The following is a 22,866-nucleotide window of genomic DNA, read 5'->3' as shown; positions in this document are numbered from 1 at the left end:
ATTTGTCTGAGATGGACAGAGAAACAGACAGGAAGAGACAGTGGATGAGTCCTAAATGGACAGGAAGACTGACAGAAGAAAATCCTGATACAGGGACAGACAAAGAGAGAGAGAGAGAGAAGAGAGTGAAACTGTAAGACTGACAGAGCAACAGACAGCGAATGAGTCAGATGGAAGACTGAACAGAAGTCAGTCAGTCAGACAGACAGACAGACAGAAGAGAGTGAAATTAAGACAGCCAGATAAACAGTGAGTGACAGACAGTGAGTGAGTCAAACAGGCATGAGCACACAGTATGTCTGTCAAACAGTCAAGTACATTGTCTCCAACTTGTGAAAATTCCTCATTTTTAACAGCCTTATAGTATTTGTTGGGCACGCTGATTGCGTCGTGGCAACGTAAATGTTTGTCATGCGAGCGAAAATATAGACAGACGACAAAAGGTGAAAGCACCACAAAGATAAAGAGGGGGAGCGAAGGAGGGAGGGAGAGAGAGAAAAGGAAAGAGACTGGCAGGGTGAGCAGGGAACCAGACAGGAAACCAAACAAACAGTAGCGGACTCCTCGAACACACGCTCGCTCGCTCTCTCTCTCTCTCACACTTGCGCACAGGCGAGTGGGAGGAATCTCCGCCTCCATCTCCGTGGTGACATGAGGTACCGCAGAAGAGCTGGAACTCGCTCGCTCGCTCAATCACACTTTCACTCACTCACACACTCACTCTCACACACACACACACTCACTCACTCACACACACACTCACTCACTCACTCACACACTCACTCACACACACACTCACTCACACACACTCACACACACTCACTCACACACACTCACTCACTCACTCACCAACACACCAGAGACGTCAGCTGTCACTCACAAAACCTTTTTTTATTATTATTGCCGTAAATGCAAACATCTGGCTCTACAGAACAGGAGGACGCAAATAACGGTAACAGAGGATTGGCGCTGAGGATTGGGTTAGGTAACGTCTAGAGCAGGGCGGCCCAACCCTGTTCCTGGAGATCAACCACCCTGGAGGATTTTACTCAAACCCTAAACAAAGCACACCTCATTCAACAGCTAGAGCACGGCTGCCCAACCCTGTTACTAGAGATCAACCATCCAGTGGGTTTTCACTACAACCCTAACAAAGCACACCCCATTCAACAGCTAGAGCTGGGCAGCCCAACCCTGTTCCTGGAGACCAACCATCCTGTAGGTTCTCACTCCAACCCTAACAATGCACAGCTGCATTCAACAGCTAGAGATCTCACTGAGCTGTTAGTCAGTAGAATTAGGTGTGCTGAATTATGGTTTAAGGGGCAGGACGGCAGACCTCCAGGAGCTCCAGGATGTGGATCTGCCCAGGACTGCACAGCCCTGAGCTAGAGGATATCTGGGATGATCAACTGAATTAAAAACATTTTTACTGCTTTCTCAGGAGTACAGAACTGAGAACAGCACTTTAGAACTTTAGACAAGTCCAATGGACACACCGCTAACCGCTAGGTCATGGCATCTTGCAGTGGAATGGTTGCGGGTTTGAATCCACAGTGTGAGGGAGGTACTTCATCTTGCTTCTGCAGATATCCGGCAGAGTAAGTGATCTGTGGTTGTCAATCAGAAGAATCTCTGCAGAAGGGTGTGGCTTGAAAAACAACAATAAATAATTGAATGGAATTTGGGTTCATGTATGTGACTGTGTGTGTATACGCATGTTCAACTGCATGAGTGTGCATGTGTTGACAAACAAGTGCATGTTTGTGGGTGTGTGTGTGTGGGGTGAGTGTGTGCATGTGTGCGTGCGCACGTGTGTTTCAGTGGTGGGGGTATGTGTGTGTGTGTGTGTGTGTGTGTGTGTGTGTACGTGTGCTTGCATGTGTGCGTGCGCGCATGGGCGCGTGTGTGTGTGTGTGTCTGTGTGTGTTTCTGGGGTGGGGTGCATGTGTGTGTGTGTGTGTTTCTGGGGTGGGGTGCGTGTGTGTGTGTGTATCACTGGGCCCTCCTGGACATGAGCATTTCTCGGATGTTGTCCTCGGCGTCCTTCACGCTGCGCTCCAGATACGTCTTCTTTTGCTGCACAGGAGACAGAAGCACAAACACACACCGTTACACACACAGTTACACAGCCCAGAGTCTCTCAGCCCCGTGCGTCACTCACACTCAGCTCCGCCCACCGCCACAGACAAGTGCCAATAAAGAGCCTCTCAGTCTCTGTACACTCATCAGCCCCCATCCCCACAGTCACACAGCAATAAACACACAGCGTCTACCTGTGTGTGAGAGAGAGAGACAGAACGGGCTCACGTCTGAAACCGTGAGTCACATCCTGAGACAGTGAAGATTACCCAACATGCCCTGCAAGCCCAAACTCCTGCCCCACTTCTGTCAACGAGGCTGGGCCACAGCAGGGTGACGTCACAGTCAAGAGAACGAGATTCTACATGAGCTTTCTTATACACACAAACACACGCACATGTATGCATGCACACACACACACACGGCCAACATTCAAATTCCAACCACCGTGTGCCCCGATAAGAAAATCGCCAGCCCTTGGGTGCCATAGCAACAGGGTCACAGTGGAACTTTCCCCCCGGCTGGAACAGAGGCGGGGCCTGCAGGATTCCCTCTGAGAGTTCCAAGCCCCTCCGAGCCCCCCCGAGCCCCACCCCCCTGCGGACATGAGCCTGCGTAAGGACATTGCTCTGAGTATCGAATCCCACGACATGCTGGGACAGGGCCTTCAGGTGACACACACCTGTGACACCTGGTGAGCGTAGAGGTTCAGAAGCGCTGCGTTACCTGAGCCTCCGGTCGCACGTCCGCTGGAAAAGCCCCTTTTGTGAGAGAGGAGCGCTTATGCTCATGTAAACCTAATGAGAACTTCTATGACTCACAATGAATCTTTTACGCGCTCAAGAGTACAACAGCCGAGCCTCCAAGGTCACAATGTCCGCTACAGAGCCATCGCAACAGCGCTGTGACGCTACCACATGAACAAGCAGTGCTTCACATAACTACACATTGGGATGGCAGGTATGCCATCCCGCCAAGTTACGCCTTGGCGGGGGCATGCCCCATACCTATACAGCACCGAGAGTTTGGCACTTTTCAGGGTTCCCCACAGAAATAACCACAACAGCCACAGACACTCAGCCCTTAAAAACATTAAATTCTGACCCCATTTCAACAGACAGATTTCATATACAACTTCACATGTCCACACAATAAAGCCCCAAACTAAGGGAATTTTGCGTTTTCTTCTTCTTCTTCTTCTTCTCTTTCTTCTTCTTCTTCTTCTTCTCATTCTTATTTTTCCTGCCGCCAATCCCACTAACAACATGTCTCCCCATTGGACATTTTACTGACACCAGCCAAAACTTCACCTACACGACCCAATCAAAAACTTGCATACACACGCAAAATACCCATACCTTTTTACTCTGAAACAATTCCAGTTTGAACAGCTAGTCTGCCTGTGGCCTCGTGGGCAAGGTTACAGCCTTGGGAACATGAGGTCCTACGTTCAAGCCCAGCTAGAAACACATCTCTTTAACCTGCTTTTACCCTCACTAATAATTGTCTACTACTTCTCAGTTATTGCTTTTGCACCATATCTACCCGCCGTTCAACAAACGTATACACTGCATTATGACGTACCGCCTGCACGTTCAGTTATTAACCGGCTACAATATTGCAAAGCCATATGGATTCAACGGGAGCTCTTCTGTGCTTACTGGCCTGTGTTCTTCTTTAAAACCACGGACAGGTTTGCTAATGATATTTCACGCATTGCATAGCTATGTCATGGTGCTGCACTAACAAAGTCACAGACTGGTAAACCTCCGGTTGAAGGATTGAATCCCGCCTCGCCCTCAGGCAGATAATTTCCTCTTTTACTCTAACGTTTTCTTACGCTTATATTTGCTTTACCAAAACTCACTCACGGCCACCCATATGCATTTCATGACAGCAAATGTATTCCTTCTATTAAAAAGTTACACCAGTTCACCACTGTGCCATTTCTACTAACTATATTTCTTCACTTGGCTACCGTACAAAACCTTCTTATCAGCAAACGCCTCGTTTCTACATTCATGTTACCTCGCCCTGTTCTCTATCTAGCCACATACAAACAATTACTACGTATGTACGTTCTGCAACTCCGCATTAAAACATTACATTTAAAATCATGACTCACTCATAATTATAACTACTACTACTGAACATGAGAAAAGCACATTAGTGCAATAGATTTCACACGTTACTTAACCCTCCACTTTAACAACTACTGCTTTATACCGACTGTTATATATACCGTTCCATAAGGAAACTAAGCTCGCTCATGGTCACTTCATTTACTTCGCACTATAGTCTGTGATCATGTCAACCTTCACCTACATGCCCATTCTGCTAAAAACATATTGTTTCAACTACGCAATTTCATCATTTCTCCCAATTTCTCTCACACTGTTGTTATTTTCTCATATGCAAAGCCTGCTGGGACATATGCGTCTACTCCTATTCTCCACTATCAAGTTTTTCGATTCTAGCGAAGCAAAACAGTGAAGAGGATTCCTACCTGCAGATAAGCCTATCAAAATGAATTATAAACCTCACAAACACTAAAAGTGCATCTCCACGAAATAACAGACAACGGAGCAGGACAGAAGGGTACACAAGTTGCTCTAATTCTACGGGCTTGCTCATTCTTTTGTCAATCAAGGCTCGTTGGATGGCCGTCAAATCCGTGAGTACATACACTGGCCATATTTCACCTGCGTTTCTGATGCGTTTACACTTATACGCCACCGCACGCTTTGTCACAGCCACTGTTTTACATATATAGCAAACCGAAACTGCTAAATGGTACACGCTCATCAGACTGTACAAATTCACACAAGGATAGCCATAATCCACAACCGTTTCTTACAGGGTCACTTCGCATTTCTCACTCTCATAATAAAACGCTTTGTAAAAAGAAATGATATCTCATAAAAAAACACGTTTTCAACGTACAAAAATGTCAAGTTACTCACACATACAAGACATACACCATCTATAACTCATTCATTCAGACTGCCGAAATCCAGGCCTGCCATTAAAAGTATTGATATCAAAATGACGCCAAGTTACGGTACTACAAACAATATAGGCTATCTTGCCTCACCGAAATGAAATAAGATGTATTCCAAAGAAATGCTACCCAATATTTCCTCAATTCTTTCAAGTCACTTGGCCCTGTGTTTTGTAATCTTACCATTTTACAATGTCATGCAAACTTTGTGTCAGATCAAAGTGTCAAATATTTCGAATTGCCTCATGGAACACATTGAAATTCATGTAGAAAACTGCTGGTCAGTAACTACAGGAAGCATATTTCTCCAGAAAGCATACGTTTACACTTGCTTCTGAACTGAATTTCAGTAAATGTACAAGTGATTGTATATTTGCTACGTACAATAAATACTGCATGTAAAATACATATTGTACAAACATACATAGAGAACTTCTTTAACCGCATGGGGACATTTCCCTCGCAGCATGTTACATTCACATTTACGAAGACATTTATACCAAGAAACATACAATCATTCACGCAACAGAAAGGCTGGGCAGCGAAATCCATACATACCAATACAAATTGGACATATAGACGCCTATTCAATCAATCTTGACTTTGAGAAAGCCATCCACACATATGTTTGGCCTGTCCATGTACTGCATGCTTATACACACAGGGCCAAGTGACTTGAAAGAATTGAGGAAATATTGGGTAGCACTGCTTCGGAATACATCTTATTTCATTTCGGTGAGGCAAGATAGCCTATATTGTTTGTAGTACCGTAACTTGACGTCATTTTGATATCAATACTTTTAATGGCAGGCCTGGATTTTGGCAGTCTGAATGAATGAGTTATAGACGGTGTATGTCTTGTATGTGTGAGTAACTTGGCATTTTTGTACGTTGTACGTTTTTTATGATTACTGTTATTTACTTAAACTACACACTACAGCTACACTTAAACTACACATTACTGTTATACTTAAACTACACACTACAGCTACATTTAAACTACACACTACTGTTACACTTAAACTACACACTAATGTAATACTTAAACTACACATTACAGCTACAGTGAAGTAATCCTTGTGTGACCCTCAATATGAAAGCATACCAACGATCAGATGACAAAATCAGATGAGATAATCTTCAGCTGATATATAGTAACTGCGTTTTGGTTCCTATATTTTCCTCAGAAGAAAATGTTCAAAAAAGAGTTACTGTAAACCATTTAAGTGTCAGAGCCAGGTGTAATATTCAGTAATTACAGACTACACCTGTCATGAGATAGTAGGAAAATGATGCTGAGGCATAAATATCCAGGGTCTGTAGACACACTTTACCTTTATAGTCGCAATAAAATTATGAAATAAAGTTAAAAAAGATCAATCTTTTTACTAGTCTATGTCAGCAGCATTACCACAGCCGACTGTGGCATCTCCAAAACCTACATTTATGAACCATTAACACGCAATAACACAGGTGGATTTCATCATGATCAAATCATCTCCTGTATAGCATAGTAGCATAGTAGTGTACTGTATACAATTACACTGACTTGCAGGATAATTTGCAGTAAAAGTGCAATGACATTGAAAATGAGTTACAGCACAGTACAGAACACTCTGGTCAACAGAGGGCCAATTTATCCTTTCTTGAATGTCTTTACGCCAAGGTACAATATGCTGGAAACAATGGAAGCAACTGAATTTGTGGCGTAATTAAGGACTTTCAGTATATTTTTATCTTCTTTCCTAGTGAATCACCAGGGAGGTACAGTCATGGATATAATCAGAGATGTACTGTAATTACGCTTTTGGAACTTCCTCATTTTTTTAAACCCAAGAGTGCAGTGACTAAAGTTATCTATTTGAGGGAATTGGCAACTGCCTCCATCAGAATCTTCATCTTTTTTTTCCACAACTGAGGTTCTTAAAAAAAGCTATAGGAATTGGGGGTGGGTTTAAATGATAAACTGTTTTGGTGGATTTAGAGAGCGCGGCCATGGGTTAAGGTTTTGTCCTGTCTTCCCATTGGTTAGATGAGTACTCACAAAGGGGATGGGTGTGACCGGAGAGGTACAAGTGGATGTCAGGCACAGGGTGGTCATTACCCCTCTCTATACCCCAGGATTCTGCTGGTCTCTACGGTCTATGCCACCTAGTCTGAATGAACATCACCCTACAGACCCAACACCTCCACCCAGCCTGGATTAAACCCACGGTAACTGACCCAACACCACCACCCAGCCTGGATTAAACCCACGGTAACTGACCCAACACCTCCACCCAGCCTGGATTAAACCCACGGTAACTGACCCAACACCACCACCCAGCCTGGATTAAACCCACGGTAACTGACCCAACACCTCCACCCAGCCTGGATTAAACCCACGGTAACTGACCCAACACCACCACCCAGCCTGGATTAAATCTAACTGTAACTGAAACTCAATTAAAGTGAGCCCTAATTGTCTGTGACTGACACTCAATATGAGTGTGGCCTATCTGTGACTGACACTCAATAAGAGCATGGCCTATCTGTGACTGAGACTCAATTAGTGTGTGGCCTATCTGTGACTGAAACTCAGTAAGAATGTTGCCTAACTGACTGAGACTCAGTTAAAGTGTGGCCTAACTCTGACAGACTCACAGTCAGTTTCTAAAAGTGTAGCCTTATTTCAACTGAAGCTTCAAAGACATCTTTTCATCATTCCACATATTCTGTGAAAGAACAGCTGAATCTCGATGAACAAAATCTTTACTTTCTAAAAAAAAATCATTTTTCCTCCAGAGATAAAAGGTTATTTATGTTCAAAAATCCATGTCAAGTGTACTGGATCAATCTTAAGCATTTCCTTATTACCTCAGCTAAATGATGCTGAGCAGTTGAGCGTTTAGGAGAGGCCCACGCAGCTCCAGCACCAGTGTTTGTGGAGCAGTGAAATTCTGGAAATCGCGCTTCCCAAACCCATTCCTCCCCGTTCCGTGTGTGGGGCACGCTCGGAAGGACTGCAAGTTTTCTGCTCCTGGAATTTTCTGAGGAATGCCAGGCCAAGACCCCCCCAAGCATGGCCTGTTCCAACACGCCCTAACCCTCCAACCACAAACAAACACATGCCACCCGCCCCCCTTCCGACATCATCACTGTGTGCCACCTCCACAAGGATTACATCATCACACACTGACCATGAACGCCTGGGGAGAACACACTTTACAGAAAAACAACCCATTAAATGCAGTCATTTAAACTTATACATTCACACACATACATACACATATACACAAACACACACACTCTCTCTCTCTCATACTCACTCACTCACTCACACACACACACACACACACGCACACTCACTCTATCTCTCATACTCACACACACATATACACAAACACACACTCTCTCTCACTCATACTCACTCACTCACTCACACACACACACATGCACACTCACTCTATCTCTCATACTCACACACATATACACACACACCCACTCTCTCTCACTCATACTCACTCACTCATTCACACACACACAGATACACACTCTCTCTCGCTCTCAGTCACTCACACACGTGCACACACACACATACACATGAGCGTGCACACACACACCCCTGCACACACGCATGTGCGCACACATACACACATTTGAAAACAAGGCTTTCTCATCACCTGTTGCTGGAATAAGCCCTTTACTCAGGGTCTATTCAGCGAGGTTTACTCAGTGTCATTGTGTTCGCAGGGCTCATGTACGCACTCTCTAAGGTTTCCCATCTCCATTGTCTGGCCTAAACTTTGTGTTTGCAAACTGGATATACTTGAACTTCTCAATCCAAAACAAACACGCCATTGCAAGGTCACAATCGGACAACTGATTAGAGAAGGAAAACACTTTCTATTTTAAATGACATCAGATAAGTGGCTCTCCCACAGTGGGAATTATGTGTGTGTGTGTGTGTGTGTGTGTGTGTGTGTGTGTGTGCATGGGTGTGCGCATGTGCGTGTGTTTGTGTATATGCGTGTGTGTCTCTGTGTTTACATATGTGTGTGTGCCTGTGTGCACGCGTGTATGAGTGCGTGTGTGCGTGTGTGCACGTGCATGAGTGTGTGTGTGTGTGCATGTGTGTCTCTGTGTTGGTGTGTTTATGTATGTGTGTGTGCGTGTGTGCACATGCATAAGTGTGTGTGTGTGCATGTGTGTCTCAGTGTTGGTGTGTGTGTGTGTGGGGGTATATGCGTTATGCTCAGTACCTGAGGATACACTATGTATCAGTCTCAGGACGGCAGGAGGACTGTTTCTGTAATAGCAGCCGCAGCGCTGAGGATACACTATGTATCAGTCTCAGGACGGCAGGAGGACTGTTTCTGTAATAGCAGCCACAGCGCTGAGGATACACTATGTATCAGTCTCAGGACGGCAGGAGGACTGTTTCTGTAATAGCAGCCACAGCGCTGAGGATACACTATGTATCAGTCTCAGGACGGCAGGAGGACTGTTTCTGTAATAGCAGCCACAGCGCTGACGATAAAAAAGAAACACTGATGATGTCTGTGTCTCCTGCCCAACATTCCAAACCCGTCATGTCAACACAAACACAGGCCTTTCACCCAAAGGTCATCTCTAGATCCCGCTATTGTCTGAGCTGCACTCACAAATATTTCGCAAAGGGCAGCACCTCCCCTCTCTCCTCCCTGAATGGGCCTTAATCGCTCTCTATCTGTCAGAGAGCCTGGAATACCAGTCACCTTTCCCTCTCCATCCATCAGCAGAACCAGCATTTATACAGCCCACTCCACTGACGCAGGTCTGTCCCAGGATAAACGGGAGGTCTGGTCACTCTACTCTACACACACACACACACGCACATGTAGCGCACGCATGCATGCACACACAGGCAAAAAAAAAAAAAACACTCACGCCCACACACACACAATGAGAGTGGAGTGTTGAGGGTGGAAAGTTCAGTGTTGAGTGTTGAGCGTGGAGTGTTTTGGGCTGAGTCTTGAGTGTGGAGTGTTTAGGGCTGAGTGTTCAGTGTTTAGGGCTGAGTGTTGAGTGCTCAGTGTCTAGAGTTGAGTGTGGAGTGTTCAAGGTTGAGTGTAGAGTTTTTAGGGCTGAGTGTTGAGTGTGGAGTGTGTAGCGTTGAGTGCTCAGTGTCTAGAATTGAGTGTGGAGTGTTCAAGGTTGAGTGTAGAGTTTTTAGGGCTGAGTGTTGAGTGTGGAGTGTGTAGCGTTGAGTGCTCAGTGTCTAGAATTGAGTGTGGAGTGTTCAGGGTTGAGTGTAGAGTTTTTAGGGCTGAGTGTTGAGTGTGGAGTATGTAGCGTTGAGTGCTCAGTGTTCAGAGTTGAGTGTGGAGCGTTCAGGGTTGAGTGTAGAGCTTTTAGGGCTGAGTGTGTAGTGTGTAGTGTTGAGTGCTCCGTGTTCAGAGTTGAGTGTGGAGCGTTCAGGGTTGAGTGTAGAGTTTTTAGGGCTGAGTGTGTAGTGTTGAGTGCTCAGTGTCTAGAGTTGAGTGTGGAGCGTTCAGGGTTGAGTGTAGAGTTTTTAGGGCTGAGTGTGGAGTGTGTAGTGTTGAGTGTGGAGCGCTCAGGGTTGAGTGTAGAGTTTTTAGGGCTGAGTGTGGAGTGTGTAGTGTTGAGTGTGGAGCGTTCAGGGTTGAGTGTAGAGTTTTTAGCGCTGAGTGTGGAGTGTGGAGTGTGTAGTGTTGAGTGTGGAGCGCTCAGGGTTGAGTGTAGAGTTTTTAGGGCTGAGTGTGGAGTGAGTAATGTTGAGTGTGGAGCGTTCAGGGTTGAGTGTAGAGTTTTTAGCGCTGAGTGGAGTGTGGAGTGTGTAGTGTTGAGTGTGGAGCGCTCAGGGTTGAGTGTAGAGTTTTTAGGGCTGAGTGTGGAGTGTGTAGCGTTGAGTGTGGAGCGCTCAGGGTTGAGTGTAGAGTTTTTAGGGCTGAGTGTGGAGTGTGTAGTGTTGAGTGTGGAGCGTTCAGGGTTGAGTGTAGAGTTTTTAGCGCTGAGTGTGGAGTGTGGAGTGTGTAGTGTTGAGTGTGGAGCGCTCAGGGTTGAGTGTAGAGTTTTTAGGGCTGAGTGTGGAGTGAGTAATGTTGAGTGTGGAGCGTTCAGGGTTGAGTGTAGAGTTTTTAGCGCTGAGTGGAGTGTGGAGTGTGTAGTGTTGAGTGTGGAGCGCTCAGGGTTGAGTGTAGAGTTTTTAGGGCTGAGTGTGGAGTGTGTAGCGTTGAGTGCTCCGTGTCTAGAGTTGAGTGTGGAGCGTTCAGGGTTGAGTGTAGAGTTTTTAGGGCTGAGTGTGGAGTGTGTAGTGTTGAGTGAGGAGAGAGCACAGAATGTGCAGCAGGCTGCACACAGAGGCAGCAGCGCTGACTGAAACACAAAGAGACGGAGGCATTTCTGCGGGTGAGCGCCTCAGACTGGGACAGAAAAAGCCCTCATTGTTGCGCGGTGAATAGACGCTCTCACATACGCGGCTCTGCCTCACCCGCCAAGCCCGCTGCCGTCGGGGGGGAGGGGAGGGGGGGGGCGAGGGCCGATGACGAGGCAGATAAAGCGCGCGCTCCGGGCCCCGCCTGAATGGGCCCCGTTGTTCCGCGGCGGTAAAATGCCACCGCGCACCATTCCCGAGCGGGCGACCAGGGAAACTGCTGAGGCAGGCTTTCTGCGCTGTCGCTGCGGAAACCGCCGGGTTCCGCGCCTCTCTGAAACGCCCGTGACTGCGGCACCCGGCAGGGGTGTCCGCTGGCCAGCGGCATTCTGGGTAACGTTAAAGTAAAAAGAGAAGCCTTTTCATGGGGGGCGTGGGGGGGCAGTTTTACAAACACACAACATCCTGCTGGTGAGGGCTATTGTGAGTCTGTGTGTGCGCATGCGTGAGTCTGTGTGTATGTTTCTGTGTGCATTTGTGCATGTCTGTGCGCAATGTTAGGGTGGGGATATGATTATTTTATAGTGCCGTTGGTACAATTCCAGCCAACTTTTTCACTTGTAACAGTGTGTTTGTGTATGTGTGTCTGTGTGTACATGTAGGGGTGGGGATATAATAATTTTATATAGCCTGTTTCAGCAGTAGCAGTGTGTATGTGTGTGTGTGTGTGTGTGTGTGTGTGTGTGTGTGTCTGTGCATGTGTGTTTGTGTATTTGAGTGTGTGTGTGTTTGTGTGTGTGTGTATTTGTTGGGGAGGGGATATGATGATGTTGTAGCAGTGTGTGTGTGTGTACTCGTTGGGCTGGGGATATGATGATGTTGTAGCAGTGTGTGTGTGTGTGTGTGTGTGTGTGTACTCGTTGGGGAGGGGATATGATGATGTTATAGCAGTGTGTGTGTGTGTGTGTGTACTCGTTGGGGAGGGGATATGATGATGTTATAGCAGTGTGTGATTAATGTCCGCAGAGTCCTTGCACATGCCAGTGTGGTCACCTTGTGCAACCTGGACGGCATTCCCTCATTCCATCTTAATTCCTCTTGTCAACAGAGCCGGGGTCGCGCTGAAAGGAGACACCTGCGGCTGTCTCCCGATTCGGAAGCGACCGTCGAAGTGCGAATTCTCACCTTTATGTCCTGTTCACATTTACCGAAGCGCAGGTCAAACACGCAGTAAACACGAGCGACCGCAACTGAAACGCAGCCTTCAACTTTCACCTCCTCCTTACAAATGCCTCTTTTAATCTCCCGCTTCATTGCTAATGTTTTCTGGTGATGGGCACAGAGGTACAGATTACCGTGTCCATATAACAGAAAGGCCTGTGAGTGGTCTGGTGCAGGGATCAACATTAACCCTCTAAGTTGTGAGGTCACAAATACGTGATTAGAATGCTCTCAACTGAACATTCTAATGCTGATGCACCAATCACCGCTGGTAATTAAAAAACGACAGGATTCTAGAATACTGACTCAGAATTAAAAAATGTTTTTTTTAATTCCAAAAAACTTCAAAGGGTTCGACTTCAAAGGGTTAAACATGGCCCAGGGCTGCTAAATGTCACACTGTGGCCAATAAAACTACAGCACCGGCGGCGTGGCAACCAAATTTCCTCTGGGGGAAAAGAAAAAAAAATTCCCATGAAAATATACCATTCCGTAAGTAGATATTAAATAAACAAACACGACTACTAACTAAATCTTCCGCATCTAGTGTTCCTGAATGCAAATCTCTCACCTCACGCTGCGTTCGGGTGCCGTGACCGTAAGCAAGTTTTGGAAATGGATGAATGTTTCAGTCGCGGAACTTCTGTGACGGGGGACCGCTCACCGGAGAGCTGGCGGGCAGGCGTGCGCATTCGTGACTCACCACACAGGGACGGTTTTGTTTGGCCAGCGGAAGTGAATGCGCTGTGCGCGGCAGGCGGTTAAAGAGGAGCCCTGCGCCCAGACCTCGCAACGCAAGCGGGGAAAAAAAAACCCACCTTTTTCCGCAAACGCTTCCAAACGCACGCAAACCAGGCGTGCAAAGTCGCGGGGAAATAACCGCCTTTTCCCGCCGCGGCATTCCCCTTCCACACATCCAAGCCGCCCCCAACCACGGCCTACGGCATCCGCTCCACCCCCCCCCCCCCCCCCCCCCCCCCCGTGACATCACAAAACTGCAGTAACCACTGCAGTGGGCAGGTGGAGCTCAGGATGACATCACTGAAACCATGCTACCTCACAGCTCTGTCTTTGAAACGCTGGACCGACCAAACAAACCAAAAAAAAGGGGAAGAGGTTGTTCCGCTATCTCTCTTGCGCTGGCTCTGCGATGCTAAACCAGAGGTTTTAATCTGAAAGGATTCATCTGCAGGTATATTTAGCGCCCCACCGCAGCCCAGAGTCACGCTAACGAGGCTAAGCCAGGGCTATATTTAACGTGAGCCGCAGCGGTCATCACCAGCCCCGCGACGCACGCTCTCCTGCCAGCGCAAGTCGCGGCCGGAACACCTGAAAACCTGAAAACCTGAAACCTGAAAACCCGGCCTTCCGCAGCCTGACGGGAAGGCGCTCGCGGGAAAACACGCCCCCCCCTTCCCCCCACCCTCCAGGGTTTACAACCCACATCCGTGACCCTGGATAACACTGAATCTCTCAACAGACAAGGGAGAGAAACGCTGACCTTCCCTCAGCACACCCAGAAACACAGAGCGTCCCAAACCATCAGATCTGCTCAATGAGCGAATGCATTCAGTCATCCGGTCGCCCACAGCCTCAGATACGGTCAAACACGGAACTGGAAGTCTGTGAAACTGCGCACACACAGCCGCAGCGCTGTTCAGTTTAACCAGCGTGAATGTCCGTGAATGGGGGGGTAAAAACGCAGCGGGGCAGCTGGTTCCTCCACATGTGCCCCCCCCCCCCTCCGCCCTACCCTCCTCGCCCACCAGCAGGCCCTGACCCAGGGTGCGGGGCGGCGGCGCGCTAGCACGTTAGCGCGCACGCGTGCGTCGCTGCCGATGCCTCTGGGGGAAAGGGTACGGGACGCGAGGGGGCTCAGTGCGACCCATTGTCCCGTCAGCAGAGGCGCTGAGCGTCCGGCCGGGGAAAGAGCAACAGAGAGCGCTATTGTGCGCTAGCATGAAACGCAGCCGGCTCCGACACCGAGGTCAGGCGCTGAGGTCACAGCCCGTCATGCAGACAGACAGGCAGACAGGCAGACAGGACAGACAGACAGGGAAACAGACACGGGAAACTACAGCTATCCCCTGACAGTCTCCTGACACATCCGGACAACAGCCAAACTCCCCCATACCCGGTCCGGACTGGGGAGGGTGGGCTGGGGCAGGGGCAAGCCCTGGACGGGACTCAAACCCCCCAACCTTGAGCGTTGGGAGGAGGAGGAGCCCCCACCCACCCGCATACAGAGCTGCGGCTGCACGGGGGGGGAGTGACCACACACTTTCCTGTGGGGGGCGAGGGGGGGGAGGGGGTACACAGCCACGCTGGCGGAAGACCCTATCGTGTGTCACGCGGGACCCGACAGCGAAGTGCCTTGTAGGGACATTTGTCTCTGAGCTCGAGGGGGTCCGACACCCTAGATGCAGGCTAATCCCCTTTCTGTCCCTCCGTCTTACTGCCTCACTGCCCCCCCCACTCACCCCGGGAGGGGTATTAATAACACACATCACCCCCGTCCGTGCAGTTAGCAAACAATGGCCCGCTCCTGCTGGAGAGACCGGGCGGAAGCTGCTGACAGCTGCTGAAGAGCCATTGTCAGCACCCGGGTCCCCGCAAGGAAGGTGTGCGGTCAGGAGCGGGCAGCCAGCACGGTAGCCGCTGACCCCGCGCGCGCTAAAACACGGCGATTAGCGCTATAGTCGCCCGACTCGTCACCCACACGCTGCACCACAAAGGGGAGGGGCTGAGGCCAGAGGCCAGGGGGGAGGTTTGTCGATGACATCATGTTACCCCGTAAATGAACACTCCCCCTAACACAGCCATGCGGGCACGCGGGGCCTCCACAGCGATGAGGTCATGCTCAGATCCAGGAGTTGGTGGGGGGGGGGGGGGGGGGTTGGGGGGTTTGGGGGGGGCACACAGCTAAATGCAGCGCGGGGGGGAATTTGAGATATGAATCCACACTGTACATAGCCACAAAAAATGGCCCTAAAATAGCAAGGAGGCTGTGATGGGCCTGCTTCAACTGCAGGTCAACACATCAATACCAGGAGATGCAGGAATACCCTGCACCTGGCCTCACCTGATTCAGGGATACCCTACACCTAGTCTCACCTGATTCAGGAATACCCTGCACCTGGCCTCACCTGATTCAGGGATACCCTACACCTAGTCTCACCTTATTAAGGAATACCCTACACCTGGCCTCACCTGATTCAGGGATACCCTACACCTAGTCTCACCTGATTCAGGAATACCCTGCACCTGGCCTCACCTGATTCAGGGATACCCTACACCTAGTCTCACCTTATTAAGGAATACCCTACACCTGGCCTCACCTGATTCAGGAATACCCTGTACCTGGCCACACCTGATCCAGGGATAGCCTATCCCTGGCCTCACCTGATTCAGGGATACCCTACACCTAGTCTCACCTGATTCAGGGATGCCCTACCACTGGCCTCACCTGATTCAGGGATACCCTACAATTGGTCTCACCTGATTCAGGAATACCCTGTACCTGGCCACACCTGATCCAGGGATAGCCTATCCCTGGCCTCACCTGATTCAGGGATGCCCTACATTTGGTCTCACCTGATTCAGGAATACCCTACACCGGGCCTCACCTAATTCAGAGATGTTCTACACTTGGTCTTACCTGATTCAGGAATACCCTAAACCTAGTCGCACCTGATTCAGGGATGCCCTACATCTGGTCTCACCTGATTCAGGAATACCCTACACCTGGTCTCACCTGATTCAGGAATACCCTACACCTGGTCTCACCTAATTCAGGAATACCTTACACCTGGCCTCACCTGATTTAGGGATATCCTGTACTGGTGGCCCACCCCATTCTCCTAAGGGGGTAGAGGATGTCCCAGTGACAGACATACATGTAAAACTTTTCCATTTGACAGGAAAAAATTCAGGGATAGAAACTGGTTAAAGAAATGCAAACTGAAAACTGATTGGGTGCTACAGACCTGCTGTTTTCTTATGGTGGGTGTGGAGTTGGAGTTGGGGGGGGGGGGGGGGGGGTGCCGGGGGGGGGGAGTGGAGAAAGAACAAAGAGAAGGAAGAAAAAACAGAAAGAAAGAAAGAAAGAAAGAAAGCGGAGGAAATGAAATGCCAGCTGCTGAACAGGCTTGCTTGTGTGTGTGTGTGTGTGTGTGTGCGCGCGTGTGCGTGTACGTGTGCGTATGTGTGTGTGTGTGTGTGTGTGTGTGTGTGTGTGCGTGTGTGTGTGCGTGTGTGTGTGTGTGTGTGTATGTGCGTGTGTGTGTGTGTGTGTGCGTATATGTGTGTGTGTGTGTGTGTGTGTGTGTGTGTGTGTGTCAGAGCCGGCCTTTAAAGATCCCACTCTTCCATCTCGCGGAACCCGGCCCGGCATTCCGGAGCGGTGAGGGCATCTCTTAATGTCATGATGTCACCGGCCCGCCATTACCGCCAAACGCAGTGCCAGAGTGCCCGCCCGCCCACCCCACCCCCACCCCAGAAAGGCCAGGGTGGGCACGCGCTGGGCAGGGCTGATCAATAGGAAATGAAGAAATGACTGATTACGGAAAGCATTAGCCAGACTGACGGTAAGTGAACTCCTACAGGTGGCACAGTTACGCAAGAGGACCGCGAGCTCACATCCTGTGGGCACGGTGGCCACTCGTACTCGCTGGAGCAGATAACACACCAGACACTCTTATCTGCTGAGTATCACCACTGAGTGTGTGTCTGCAGGTATAACCACTGCACCTGAGTGTGTGTCTGCAGGTATAACCACTGCACCCGAGTGTGTGTCTGCAGGTAACTCCACTGCACCTGAGTGTGTGTCTGCAGGTAACTCCACTGCACCTGAGTGTGTGTCTACAGGTATAACCACTGCACCTGAGTGTGTGTCTGCAGGTAACTCCACTGCACCTGAGTGTGTGTCTGCAGGTAACTCCACTGCACCTGAGTGTGTGTCTGCAGGTAACTCCACTGCACCTGAGTGTGTGTCTGCAGGTAACTCCACTGCACCTGAGTGTGTGTCTACAGGTATAACCACTGCACCTGAGTGTGTGTCTACAGGTATAACCACTGCACCTGAGTGTGTGTCTGCAGGTAACTCCACTGCACCCGAGTGTGTGTCTGCAGGTATAACCACTGCACCTGAGTGTGTGTCTGCAGGTAACTCCACTGCACCTGAGTGTGTCTGCAGGTATAACCACTGCACCTGAGTGTGTCTGCAGGTAACTCCACTGCACCTGAGTGTGTCTACAGGTATTACCACTGCACCTGAGTGTGTGTCTACAGGTATAACCACTGCACCTGAGTGTGTGTCTACAGGTATTACCACTGCACCTGAGTGTGTGTCTGCAGGTAACTCCACTGCACCTGAGTGTGTGTCTGCAGGTAACTCCACTGCACCTGAGTGTGTGTCTGCAGGTAACTCCACTGCACCTGAGTGTGTGTGCAGGTAACTCCACTGCACCTGAGTGTGTGTGCAGGTAACTCCACTGCACCTGAGTGTGTCTGCAGGTAACTCCACTGCACCTGAGTGTGTGTGCAGGTAACTCCACTGCACCTGAGTGTGTCTGCAGGTAACTCCACTGCACCTGAGTGTGTGTCTGCAGGTAACTCCACTGCACCTGAGTGTGTGTGCAGGTAACCCCACTGCACCTGAGTGTGTGTCTGCAGGTAACTCCACTGCACCTGAGTGTGTGTGCAGGTAACCCCACTGCACCTGAGTGTGTATCCAGACAGTCCCCCTATCTCCGTTTCCTCACACCATTAAGAGCAAAGACCAGGGACCGTGGCGGTTGCAGTGGCTCAAGCCTGCAAGCATGACTGGGCATTCTGAACAGAGAGAAGAAGGAAGAAATGGGTACAAAAAAAAGCTGACAGTGCAGCGCAGGGGTGAGGAAACCGGGTTTGTCCCAGTTCACGCAACGTGAAGAGCCACTTCCCATCAAACCTCCCGTTTCCTGTTCGAGGAAAATTTACACGTCAAATTTAAATCTGACAGCCCTAACATGAACAGGGACATCCACTATGAAGTTCTGGAGTCCGAGGGTTGAGTTTTTTTTTTTACACACACACACACACACACACACCCACTCACACACACACACACAGATGAAAGGGGCACACCTGGCATTCGTGGTTTTGAGATTACTCATCCTTCGCTGCATGTGTAACTCCACAGGGGAGAAAAACCGCCATTCAGAACGGCGGGCTGCTTGAACTACAAAGCGGGCCGGGGGCTGTGCGTGACTCAGAGGCCCTTTGAAGCCCGGCTCGGTCAGGCAGGGTGTATCCCGGCCAGGCCGGGTTTGGGTTACACACCCCACAGGCCTGGCTCCGCAGGGGCCTCTCTCTGTGAAAACAGAGCTGTTGGGGAGTCCCTGTGACTCACCGCACCCCTGACACCCACCCCCCACCCGCCTCAGGGCAGTCCAAGCTCGCCACCCTCCCCTGCCCCCCCCCCCAAAACCCCCATTGTCTTCCTCTCATTCCTACTGGACTAAAGGGGAGCCACACCACCCTGTGATGCGTTTCTCCTCGCCTGTGACTGACACCTGTCTCCTGCACTAAAACGTAGGCCCCACAACAAAGTTCACATCACAGCGTACCACCACTGAACCACCACTGTGCAGGCCGAGAGCATTTGGGGTGGGTGCTTGGGCGGGCTCCTTTTCCCCGCTCGGGGACACTCTGGCTGGCATCGCGACAGAAACTTGTGCCAAGTTGGTTCTAACAGGGAAACAGCAAGGGTTGCTGGGCGGCTCATCCTGGTACAACGCTGGCCCTCGATTTGGTGAAAACCAGCACACCGCGGCCGGATATCCAACCCTTGAACGCGCCAGTTCCAACACGGTCAAAAGCAACGTCTCCGGATAGTCAGGCTTCCGGAATGTTCCAGCGCCAAACTCGCTGTGAACCGGGGGGTCAGCGAAACGAGCAACCTCACACCCCCTCCGGTGTCACTCACCCACGCATCGCACCCAGCGGGGGACATGAACACCAGCCACCAGCCCAAATGCTGGCAAATTTGAGTTCATCCGGCTGGTTGGTTCATCTACTCTACCAGCCACTTTGGCAGGCAACCACCCAGCACCCGGAGGTCCTGTTCGACTCTAAATATTTAGATTTTGGGATGCACCAGCCACCATGGGTTTAATACTCATGGTACACATCAGAGACCTTCAGTAGGAAAAGGCATGGTGCCGACGATGGGACCGTCCCAGATGGAAAGCAGCTCAGAGCCGCAGTGTGGTGAAGGTACGGGACGTTTGGCAGAAACGGCAGGGCCAAATTAAACACTGTGCCCAGCTTTCCCGCTAGTGGCCTGTCAACAACCCCCCCCCCCCCCCCCCCCCCCCCCAACAGCCCAGACAGGAAGTTGGTCTGCGTCTCGCTCACAAACACAGGAACGCAGAAAATGAGGTCCATTCTTTGAACCCAGACCCAAAAAATGAAAATCCCACGGACCCCGTGGTTCCGCAGGGAATTCGCGCCGCGCGGCGTTTCTGTTTTTCCCGCTCGCTGAGGGGAGAGCGGAGACTCGCAGCGCATTGTTCTTAAACGAGAAAAAAAGAGCCCACACAGAGCTGGACTGGGCATCTCAAAGGCGCCCCCCTGCCCCCCCCCCCGGGCCTCCTCCCACACAGCAGCCCGTGTGACAGCGCTCCGTGTCAGACGCCGTGTCGAGGGGCACAGGCCCGGGCTGGAGCTCAGACTCTGAGGCGCTGAGATCACACACGACTGCCTGGACTCAAAGATCAAACAAAAAAAAAGCGTTTCCATGGCAGCAGGGCTCCCCAGCACTCCTCAGTAAGACACACACAGTCTTGCACTCCCTCTCACTCTCTCCATCTCACACGCTCTGTCTGGATGTCTGGGTGGAGGAGAAACATGATGTCAGGGATCTCAGGGCTTCCATGGAAACGGGCGATTTTGTAGAAGCCGAATTCCATTACAGCCTCTGCTGCGTTCTGTGCCACCCTCGCCCCGCTGGCATGGTGCTCTCGTCCCGTTGGCACAAAACCCTCGCCCCGCTGGCACCCCGCCCTCACCCCGCAGCCCGGCCCGTTACAGCTCCCAAGGTTCATGACCCCATCAGATGACCACACCCCAAAACCCAATCACACCTAAAACCCAATCACACCCAAAACCCAATCACACCCAAAACCCAATCACACCCAAAACCCGATCACACCCCAAACCCAATCACACCCCAAACCCAATCACACCCAAAACCCAATCACACCCCAAAACCCGATCACACCCAAAACCCAATCACACCAAAAACCCAATCGATCACACCCCAAAACCCAATCACACCCAAAACCCAATCACACCCAAAACCCGATCACACCCAAAACCCGATCACACCCAAAACCCGATCACACCCAAAACCGCGTGCTGACACTCGGCCCCAGAACGCACACGTGCACCATGCTAAACGAGGGCCAGCCCCGTTCAGAATCAGCTTCAGTTCAATACACTGAGGAAAGCCAGTCCCGGTTGACAGTCAACTTTCAGTTCATCGCGCTGATGGGGATGCCCCACCTGAACAGAGTCAATCAACGCGCATCTCCGGGACTGCAGCACACGGCCAGAATCCAGCCCTGACGGGCCCTGCCTGTCCCGAGGGACGGACACGAGCAGGAGCGCCAGACGAGAAGCACCGAGGCACAGACGCTGAAAGAAACAAGTGCTCTGCGTGCGTGTAGAGCGTGCCTGCACGCGTACGGGTGCGAGCGAGCCCCAGCGCACGTGGTGGTGCACACACACGCGTGTGCCGTCGACCTTCCGAGCCACACCCGCGGCGGCCAGCCGTCGTGGGGGTGGGGGGGGGGGGGCGTGTGGAGCAGACGCGGTGTGAGGCGGGGGGGGGGGGGGCATGTGGAGCAGACGCGGTGTGAGGGGGGGGGGGGGGCGTGTGGAGCAGACGCGGTGTGAGGCGGGCGTGTGGAGCAGACTCAGTGTGAGGCGGGAGGGCAGGAGGGCGGGGGGGTCGTGTGGAGCAGACACAGTGTGAGGGAGGGGGGGCGTGTGGAGCAGACTCAGTGTGAGGCGGGAGGGCAGGAGGGTGGGGGGGTCATCTGGAGCAAACGCGGTGTGAGGCGGGAGGATGGTAGGACAGGATGGCCCACACACACGCTCCCCTCCTGCACGTGTCGGGGTGCGGCCCAGCTGCGTAGCGCCTGCCTCGGGGGGGTGGGGGGGGGGGGATGACATCACAAACGCGGCCCTTTCTTCGCCATCGGCCTCGTTCCTCCCTGGCAGACGCCCCCGGTCCAGGGCAGAACACATTCCTCCCATTCCTCACGTCACCCACCTCTTCCACACAGCTGGGCGTGATTCACAGAAACGTCCCAGCTCAGCCCCTCGCCCCAGAATGCAGCCCTGGAGCGCTGCAGCACATCTAAGAGCGAGCCCACCTGCACGCTGCGCTCCAGCCCAATTCCTCACACACTGCGTCAGGGGCTTTCCAAACCCTCCCACTCCACTTAACTAGGGACCGACTCACCGCCTATTCAGCTGTAGCCTGGTATGCGTTAAAATATGTGAACGTTTGTTTTCTTCAGCATAATTTTGAGTACGCTAACTGTTGCAGCACACTTAACGAGTGGTGATTAATTTTACTTGTGTGAATCAATGGAAAGTGTTTTACGGGCAAAGGAGTTTGTATTCCAGGCGTGCTCTCACATCCCACACAAGGCCAGGGGGTAATGGCCAAACATTAGAGAGCCCCTGTCCTACACCACATGGGCACACCCCAGCTGGCTCACTTAACCCTTTGAAGAGTAGGTTTTTTGGAATGTTTTTAGAACTCCGTTCTAGAACTCCATTGCTGTCAATTTCCAGTAGTGATTGTAACATCAGCATTAGAATGTCCATTTCAAAACACTCCCAATCACACATTGGTGATCTGACCAGGAGGAGGTTACATACCATAACACAACATAATAATGAGAACAGGCCATTCGGCCAAACAATGCTCGCCATTTTTCTGACTAAATAGTACCCAGTGCTCTGATTACCTACAGACTAGATAGTATCTATCTAACACTGTATCAAGCCTGGTCTTGAAAACCCCCAGGTTCATGAGGGTCAGTAGGTAAGTGTCACTGAAAGAGACGGACTGAAATAGAGAACAGCCGGCCAATCAACAGAGGCCTTAATGTCATACCGCAGTTGCCCGGTGCAGTTACTATACAAAACA

General features: G+C 50.7%; 1 protein-coding gene across 1 annotated transcript in view; it reads right to left on the bottom strand.

Annotated features, from left to right (window-relative positions):
* Nucleotides 1-1,947: 1,947 nt before the first annotated feature.
* The window catches only part of pfdn1 (prefoldin subunit 1), a 34,313-nt gene continuing 13,394 nt past the window's right edge, over nt 1,948-22,866 (bottom strand). Inside the window, exon 4 of the mRNA XM_035431690.1 lies at nt 1,948-2,079. Coding sequence (XP_035287581.1) covers nt 1,996-2,079 — 84 coding nt within the window. The 3' untranslated portion in view covers nt 1,948-1,995. The remainder of the gene's footprint in view (nt 2,080-22,866) is intronic.

Source organism: Anguilla anguilla, chromosome 9 (genome assembly GCF_013347855.1).
Source record: "Anguilla anguilla isolate fAngAng1 chromosome 9, fAngAng1.pri, whole genome shotgun sequence".
NCBI lineage: Eukaryota > Metazoa > Chordata > Actinopteri > Anguilliformes > Anguillidae > Anguilla > Anguilla anguilla.
Note: the sequence above shows the minus strand (reverse complement) of the source record. Positions and strands in the feature narration are given on the sequence as shown.